The sequence below is a fragment of the Pectinophora gossypiella genome, chromosome 16 (assembly GCF_024362695.1).
Source record: "Pectinophora gossypiella chromosome 16, ilPecGoss1.1, whole genome shotgun sequence".
Taxonomy (NCBI): Eukaryota; Metazoa; Arthropoda; class Insecta; order Lepidoptera; family Gelechiidae; genus Pectinophora; species Pectinophora gossypiella.
The window spans coordinates 787,358-796,876 of record NC_065419.1 but is presented as its reverse complement, the minus strand read 5'-3'; the positions used below and the strand labels follow the sequence as shown (position 1 = coordinate 796,876).

At 46.0% G+C, this 9,519-nt stretch overlaps 1 protein-coding gene across 1 annotated transcript in view; it reads left to right on the top strand.

Moving 5' to 3' along the window:
• Positions 1-24: 24 nt before the first annotated feature.
• Positions 25-9,519, top strand: part of LOC126373683 (protein transport protein Sec31A) — a 30,572-nt gene continuing 21,077 nt past the window's right edge. Inside the window, exons 1-7 of the mRNA XM_050019915.1 lie at positions 25-406; positions 713-849; positions 2,870-3,039; positions 3,334-3,416; positions 4,229-4,345; positions 7,701-7,845; positions 8,693-8,842. Of these exons, the coding sequence (XP_049875872.1) occupies positions 204-406; positions 713-849; positions 2,870-3,039; positions 3,334-3,416; positions 4,229-4,345; positions 7,701-7,845; positions 8,693-8,842 (1,005 nt within the window). The 5' untranslated portion in view covers positions 25-203. The remainder of the gene's footprint in view (positions 407-712; positions 850-2,869; positions 3,040-3,333; positions 3,417-4,228; positions 4,346-7,700; positions 7,846-8,692; positions 8,843-9,519) is intronic.

Genomic DNA, 9,519 nt, shown 5'->3' with positions numbered 1-9,519 from the left:
AATTTTTATTGAATTACCGTGAAATTCACATGAAATATGTTTCTTAACCGTTCCTTTATGCTTTAGTGGCTTTAAACAATATGTAAATTCAATACTTTTGTTGCCAGAAAAGTTTTTGAAGTAGTGACATAATTAGGTAAATAAATCGTTTTAGGACCGTTTTTGAATGTTTGGTGGTGTTTTAGTGAAATAGTTGGCTGAAGATGAAGGTAAAGGAGTTGAAGAAGACGGTGAACGTGTGCTGGTCGCCGGCGGAGACACACCCCGCGTACCTCGCGGCCGGCTCCGCGGCGCAGCAGGTCGACGCTTCATTCAGCTCGAACTCCACTTTAGAACTCTATTCCTTGAACTTGGAAGACCCTGGACTAGACTTAGAACTGAAATCCAGCCTCCAGACACAGCATAAGTAAATTTATTCGCATAATTCAGCCAATAATATAATACCAGGTTTTAACTTGAATCAGCATTTCCAAAACATTGTACTTATAAGTAACAAAGTTTAAGTGAAAATTGTCCAAATATCAGCATTAATCTTATTAAGTTCTTTTTGAATTCTCATTACAATAAGATATCCTTCCACCTTTTAATGTATTTTTTTTATGTTTGTTATTTTTTAAAGATGATTCTTATAAGATCTTCAAAATTAAGATGGTAAATATGAAATCATTGTACATCTGAGAAAATAGATATTTATTTGAAATGCCATCTTTAGGTTCCAGAAACTAGTATGGTCGGGTGCTGGTGTGGTGGTGGGGGGCTGTGATGGAGGCTTGCTGGAGTTCTACAGCGCCGACCGTCTGCTCAAGGGCTCCACTGATGCGCTCCTTGGCAGCAGCTCTAAACACAATGGTAAGACATTCTTGGTTTTTTCTCCCATCCAATTAAAAAAACTTGTTTAGAATGATAACTGTCAGGAAAGCATATGTTCATGGTAATCAAATTGGAATGTTTAGTTAAATTTCTCTAACATTTTATGTTTATTATCGTCATCATAGGATCACACCTGTATCCCTGAAAGGGTATTCTGAGATACAGTAGTACACCCACTCCTTGCCAGCTATGATTAAGTCCCATGTAATAGGTGCGAGCCTGAGTTTCCAACTAGTCAAATCAGTTACTTTTCACTAAACGTCAAAACACGAAATTACTATGGAATATGTATGAAAAATCACACTGTGACGTCATAGAAAAACGTCACTTATTATTATGTTTTGATTTTTTAAAATTCATAAATAAATTAAATAGAAAAAATATTTCCTTAGTTTTAGATCTGTCTTTATTTAGTAAACAGAATTTCATAATTTATTTTGAACCTAGTACACAACCCAATTGCCATGATAACTATGTTAATAATTATTACATCTGCTGGTCAGTGAGATTGCTGACTCAATGCATATAGTTTCTCTTTGTTTATTTATTGCCATAAATAAATATCAACATGTTATGCTTGTTTATATTTATATTTTAATTACCACATTTTCTTATTCACAAGTTTGTTACAAGAGAGACCCATAAAGGTAATACGTTGAAATATTATAGTTCAGTATATAGTAGTTTTATCTTTATTTGTTCATTAAATTTTTACTACATAACTGTTCTGGTGACAATGTCAAGCTACTGGCATTATAAATAAACTGTCACGAGATAAAGTTACTCTTATCTAAAACTGGCCTATATTATTTATGGCTGCCTATGTGTAACTTCTGTTTTGGACTGAATACTCGTAGATAAACTTATCTGAAATAACAAAGAAAAAAAAGTAAGTTGAAATTACTTTTCTGTTGAAAGTCTGATGCTTTTCATAGTGGATATATTCTCTGGAGTATGATGAAATATCAATTTTATCTAAATACATATATAAAAGGAGAAACTGACTGACTGACATATCAACGCACAGCCTAAACGGCTAAACGTAGGCACTTGAAATTTGGAAGGGACTTAGCTTAGGTACCGTAGAGGTGCACTAAGAAAGGAATTCCCGAAATTCCTACGAGAACGGGAATTAGCGGGAAATCCTTTTGTATGAAAAATCTAAACCGCTTAAGTTAGACGCTTGAAATTTGGCATGCAGGTACCCTAGTTAACTTAAAGCTTAGTTGCAACAGGATATTGCAAAATTCCCACGGAAACGGGAGTTAGCGGGAAAAAACATTTGTATGAAAATATCGAAACCACGTAAGATAGATGTTTTCAATCTAGCATGCATGCATACCTTAGTAAATATAAAGTTTAGTTATGGCTGTATTTTGAAAAATGGGAGTTAGCGGGAAGAAAAAATTGTATGAAAAAATCTAAACTGTATAAGTTAGATGCTTGAAATTTGATATGCACTTCCACACACACAAAGATCTCTCTTTTATAACGGACTAAGTCGCGGGCAAAAGCTAGTCCTTCTATAAGCATTGGTCTTTTAAATTGTAATTGGTTAGTTTCCTAGGCTAAAGATAAATTACGAAATTCTGATTACTAAATAAAGACAGATCTAAAAGTGACAAAAAACGTAATAACAAGTGCGACTTTTTGTCACGTTTTTCTATGACATCACAGGTTGCTTTTTCATACAAATTCCATAGTAATTTCGTGAAAATCTCTCCGGCATGTCATGGGAGCAAGCTACACAGGCTGCAAAAGATCGTCAGGAGTGGAAATCTGTTATTCAAGCCCTACATCCCAACGGGATAAAAGGATTAGAAGAAGAAAGAGATATAGAAAAGAATTGATCGGCCTAATCTCACAACACTAGCTTATGTACTTTGACAGAACTAACTCGTACCACGCATTGAAGCTATTGTAAAATGTTATGTTTATTGAAATATCATCACAAATTGTACTGAACTAGTTGTTAATTTACACTCACTTCATTCACCAGGCCACGTGTCAGCGCTAGACATCAACCCGTACCAGCGCAACCTGCTAGCGTCAGGGGCAGCTGAGAGCGAGATCTTCATCTGGGACCTCAACAACACGGCGCAGCCCATGGCGCCCGGCAACCGCTCCCAGCCGCACGACCACGTGCAAGCTGTCGCCTGGAACCACCAGGTCTGTATTCGCAGTCTTTGTGTGACTTCATAGAATCATGTGGAATTCCATTTGCTTCGATCCAGACATACTTCTCTTACGCATACGCCAGTTTAGAGTAGATTTTACTGAACTTTAAAGAAAGATACACACACTTATATATACATGCACAATTAACATACAAAATGCATGTGTATTTGTTTTAGTTTTACCACAGCCCTGACACCAGGGTTGATCAGGTTGGTACTCCACCTCATAACCCACACGATCACGAAGAAGGTTAATAAATTCATCAATGTTCCGCTTGTGTTTCAGGTACAACACATCTTAGGGTCGACGTTTGCAACACGCTGCGTCGTTTGGGACCTTAGGAAAAACGAGCCCATTATGAAGTTGAGGTAAATTTTGCACATCTGACTATACCATTACACCATAGTATCTGTCTTCTCCGCACATGAGTGCACACATTTTTTGATTAACTGGAATAATAGACACGCTAATAGTATAAATGCGACAATGCTATCCTTGAAAACCTTCAACAAGGTTATAATTACTTTAAATAAATGATTCTGATTCTGCCCAAGCAGCAGCTTTACATGAAATTTGATTGGAGGTAGTTTGAGACCCAGGGAAGGACACGAGATAGTTTTAATCCCCGAAATCATCCCTTTATGGAATAATATGGGGGTGGAATGAAAAACCGAAATCCACGCGGATGGATTTGCGGGCGGAAAGCTAGTGATGTATTAAAACTCCTACCACGTAAATAGTGTCTTTTTTACGATATAATCATGGAAAAATGGTTGTTTGGGTAATATTTAAAATGGAATGTACATTGTTTTAAACTGATCGCGAATGAAATGAACATTGTTGTAAACTGATCGTGATTGTAATGTACACTGTTGTGAACTGATCGCGAAGGGAATGAACAATGTTGTAAACTGATCGTGAATGGAATGAACAATGTTGTGAATGGAATGTACATTGTTGTAAACTGATCGTGATTGTAATGTACACTGTTGTAAATTGATCGCGAATGAAATGAACATTGTTGTAAACTGATCGTGATTGTAATGTACACTGTTGTGAACTGATCGCGAATGGAATGAACAATATTGTAAACTGATCATGAATGGAATGAACGATGTTGCGAATGGAATGTACATTGTTGTAAACTGATCGTAAATGGAATGTACGTTGTTGTTGTCAGCGACTCGCAGGGCCGCACCCGCTGGCGCGCGCTAGCGTGGCACCCGGCCGTGGCCACGCAGCTGCTCATCGCCTCCGAGGACGACGCACACCCCGTGCTGCAGCTCTGGGACCTCAGGTAGACTCTCACTGCCTGTCAACTGCTTAAAAACGCCACATTAAAGCAATTCATCTAAAAAAGCAATATTGCAAGTTTTAGGACATTTGCGCCTATAAGAGTATTACTTTTTTACTATATTATTTACAAAAAATCAACATGGCATTTTTAACCCTCTGATATTAGGCACTCGAACTCACTTGCTACCTTTAAACGTAACGTATAGACGTCTTTTATGTGTGTGTATGTAGAATTTTGCTCATAGTATGTTTTTTTATTAAATATACCTGACTTCTCAAGACAAGTAACCTGAAAGAAAAAGTTAACTTAGCATACAGCACCCGTAGTATACCGGAGGTTGAGGTTGGTAGTAGAGGTTGGTAATCCACCTCACAACCCACACGATAGAAGAGAAGAACATAGCATCACGCCTGTATCCCCGAAAGGGTAAGCAGAGGTGTACAGCATATAACACCCACTTCTCGGCAGCTATATTTAGGTCCCATGTAGTAAGGTTAAGAATAGAGCAGCGTTGTGGAGTATGCTCCATACCTCCTCAAGCTGTTTATGTATATACATACATATACATATATATATATATTTTTATCACCAGAAGTGGTATTTAATTTAAAAAAAAACAAGTATAACATAACCTAAAACAATTTTACTTCACTAATTATTAATTTTAACAAATCAACGAGATATCAAACAATAGTAAATAAGTTGTACCGACAAGATTCGAACCCGATTCTGGAGCAAAGCACGTCGTCGCAGGGATGTTGCCGGTACGGAGGTTCTCCAACGAGTGCCCACCGCGTCGTTGGGTTTCTTCTCGTCGCGGGCGAAGCCCGCGGCGGGGAGACATCCTCGGGGCTGAGCCCCCTTGATGTGGCTGCGCTCGCCGCCCGCAAAAACGGGCGTGTCACGGGGTTTGGGACACGGCGGGCGAGAACGCCCCTCCGTGAGCCACGATGTTGTCATTCCGTGGAGCCGCCAGCGAGGTCGAGCCCACCGGGTGATTCCCCATTGGGGGAGGCCCAGTGAGCGCCCGTCAGCTGGCGGTGGTGTCGAGTCCGGTGAGCTGCTCCGTCGCCGGGGCAGCTGGTGTCGAGTCGGCTGGAGGGGGGGAGAGGACTGCTTCCACTGCCACTGGAAGCGTCAACTCATCCCCCGGGGGGTGGCCACGATCCTAACTACTCGACGAGGAGTAGTGGATGTGGGCAGCCCCGGTCCAGTCCGGTGTTGGTGTTTCAGTGCCCACCGGTGAGTTGGCCTAGCAGCGATGCCAGGCCTCCCACGATGATGGGCACTGGGTCAGTCTGCGTGCGGATGGCGGCCAAGATGTTGTGCAGCAACTGCATGGTCTCCTCCAGGACTTCCAGCTTCTCACTGGAGGGAGCTGGGGGAGCCTCCGCTCGGGGCCTCGCCTTCTTCCCCTTGGAAGGGGCGGCGGCTGCTGTCTCTGACGTAGAGGGCTGCGGCGGGACATGTTCCACGGCGATTTGCTCGGCGGTGGTGGTAGCGGTGGGGGCGAGAGTTGCCCTTTTACGGGCGCGCCTCTTCCTCTGCGGCTTGGGTCCATTTGGGCCGTTCGCCGCGGCCATGAGCGAGCTCCTCGCTGTCGGCTCGCTGGTTGGGTCCACGGTGGAGGTTGCTGGGACAGCTCTTCTTGCGCCGGTCAAGGGCGCGGTGCCTGCCCTCGTGTTGCGCAGCTCGCGCGACTTGATAGGGCAAGAAGGGCTGTTTGCAGGGTGGGCTCCCCCGCAGTTGCAGCACGTCGCCGGTACCTCCCGGGGTCGCGTGCAGTCCTTCGCTGCGTGGCTCTCGCCACAGCGAACGCAGGCCGCCGGTTGGTGGCAGTTGTGGCTGCTGTGCCGAAACTGCTGGCAGCGGTGACATTGGGGGGCTCCTTTGCGTCCCCTCCATGCTTCAACCTTCACACCGGGCATGCAGAGGAGCTCGGTGGTGGCGTAGATGGACTGGAAGCCCAGTGTCCGTCGTATCTCCACAAAGAAGATTCCGCCCACCCTGCCCTGGATGGGACGGATGTACTGGGGGTCGAAGCCGCGGTTACGCAGCTCCTCCTCCAGTTCGGCGGTGTTGGTCTCCATGGGCAGGCCCTTGATGGCCAGCTTCAAGGCGCGTTCCGCCGGGGGGGCGTAGGCGAACCAGGAGAGTCCCGTCGCTTTTTCCAGGCCGGCAAGGTAGCGCTGGTAAAGCCGGAACTCTTCGTTGGTCTTCGCCATGAACCGCACACCCTTCCCGTACGGGCGCGCGTTGGGGACGTGGCCGAGCACCTCCCGCAGCTTGCGGAAGTGGTGCGGCCAGTCGGGCAGCTGGTCCACCACGATGGGCGGAATCTTCTTGCTCGCTGGGGCGAGCGGGGGCTGAAGGCGGACGGGCTTCGGCGACGGTGTGGGCGTCGTCCGGAGGGACGGACGCGGAGGCGCGTGCGGCGGCGAGTCCGGGTTCGTATTAAGAACTGCCGCGTATGAGCGCGGCGGCGTTGTCTCCATGTCCAGTGAGGGCATGGAGAGTGCGACGGGAGGAGTGATCCTCCTGGCGGGCTGCGGTGGTGGTGGCCGCTGTGGCGGCGTCGTAGTCCTCTTCTCCGCGGGACCTGCTCCCGGGAGTTGGGGCATGGGCAGCGGGAACGGTGACTGCCGAAGTCCTGCGCCGGTGAGGCGTGGTGGGGGCGGCGGAGCGTTGGCGGCGGTAGGCGTGGTGGCGGCGCGGGTGCGCACGAAAGTGCGCACCTTGCGCTTCAGTACTCCAGCCATCGGTGGGGCCATTCTTGCCTGTTATGGCCTGGGCGCGATGTTGCGACTGTCCTCCTGTGCGAAGCCGAGCGGTCCGCTTGGCAGTGCACACACTACCACTCCCTCCCCGGTGAGACCCGCTGGTGGGAGGCCGGGGGTGGGTAGGAATGATAGCGGTGGTGCCTTTTGGATCCGCGGAGTATTTAGGAGGGTATTTTTGAACAAAAACACCCCCCCCAGCTTCTTCTCGTCTGAGGCTGCAGATGTAGGTAGACGGTGAAAATGGCGACTTCCGTGCACGTGTCGGTGGACAGAGCGATCCAGTGCCCACCGCTCGTAGCGCGTGCGGTTTTTATGCTGTCTCCTTTATTTAGGGGTGGGGGTAGTACATTTTTCCCAACAATATATATGGTATGGTATATATATATATATATACCATACCATATATATATACATTTATGTACATACATACATAAACAGATGTGTAGTTTGGTGTGGTAAAAAATACGTTACTGGAAGCATGTGGAGTTAATCGCAAGAGATACGGCAGTGGCTTCTTATTAACCTTCCCATCACATTTTGACACGAGTAACTGCATAAGCTTTTTTTTTTTGTAGACTGGCAGCTTCCCCACTAGTCACCCTGGAAGGTCACCACAAGGGCGTGATGGCAGTGTCGTGGAGCAGCGCCGACAGTGACCTGCTGCTATCAGCTGGCAAGGACGGACGCGTGCTGGCATGGAACCCTAACAACACTACGCCGGTGAGGGATTAAGGCATTCACACTCATACCACACCCTGGACGCTTCATACAAAAAACCTCCTTTTACATAGACACTGCACTGCTCTGGAGTCCTAGTATGGCTTTGTAATAGACTTCTCTGGGCGCCATCCCACTTGCGTCAGACAGAGCGGGGCGGAAGGCAAGAGGGAAACCACTGCCCTAGTTTTCCCTAAAAAAGTAGCATGGAAAATGCTGCACCGACACGAGCGTGGCTCTTAAATTGATGACGATGATGACATAGACACTGCACATTGACGTTATCGTACACGCGCATCTAGACCGAGTTAGGGGTAAACCTAGTTCAGCTGCTGGTGTGAAGCGGAAAGTTACTTATTTTATTATACGTTGAGAAGCTGCGGTAGGTCACAAAAATCAGTTTGTGATCCCTAGTTCGGTTAGGACATTACAGGCTGATCACCTGATTGACCGAAAGACCTGTGCTTTGGAAGGCACATTAAGCCGGTGGTTCCGGTTACTACTTACTGATGTAATTAAGTGGTCATTACATGAGCCATGTTAGGGTCTTTGGCCAAAGACCAGGGTTGATGAGGTAATCCATCTCATAATCCACATACTAGAAGATGGTGATTTTTATTGAATTATTTCTCACTCTGACGAGTAGGAGAATGAAACGATACCAGGTCGACAACATTCCAACTGTCGAAGGCTTCTCCTGCAGAGTGTGTGTGAATTTGCCGCTCTTGAATTAGCTTGCACAGCCATGAAAAACGTGCATGACCCTGCGGCAATGATAGTCATGACTCGTCTTAAGCAGACGTATGAGGTCTATGATGATGATTTCTTTTAATTGGTTCGTTGTTCCCAGGGCGGTGAGCTACTACTGGAAGTGAGCCAGCAGCAGCAGTGGGTGTTCGACGTGGCGTGGTGTCCGCGCAATCCCGGTCTGATAGTCACCACCAGCTTCGACCAAGAAGTCGCTGTGCACTCATTGCTCGGAGGAACTACCCCTGAGAGTGTAAGTACCTACCCGTTCGAATCACTGACACTTCAGACCCTTCCCCGATCTGAAAACAAGAAGTTCTGTTTTTTTAACGTTATACTTCATGCCATGAGTTGAAGCAAACTCTTCACAGATGGAAAGAAGCTTTCGAATGCCATTGATTGAGGGAGTGAGAAGTACCATGTCGTCCGCGTAGCTGATATTATTAAAGCATACACCGTTGACATGACAACCTGCAACCTCAATAAGGTCGTTAATTTAGATATTGAAAAGGTCCGGCGATGTGAGCAGCCCCCCCTTATGTACGCCACACTTTAGCATATCGTCGCGAGAGCGTGCGTCGCCCCATTTTACATGATTGGTTTGGTTCTCGTACCAATGTCTCAACAGGTCTACAATACTGGATGGGACGTTTGCATTTAACAACTTAGCCCACAGAATTTCACAGAAGTAGTTTACCAAGTCAAAAGCGCTACTGAGATCGAAACAAGCATATACTGAGGTGCCTCTGTTAATATAGTAGTTTACGGTGTTCTTAAGACAGAGTATCGCAGAGTACGTTGAATCACCCGAACGGAAACCAAACTGCGCATCATTAATCCTAACTTTCTTTAACAGTGCGGGTTGCAGCAGCCTTTCCAAGATTTTACCTATAATAGTACCAAGCGATATAGGTCTATAATTACTGAGGC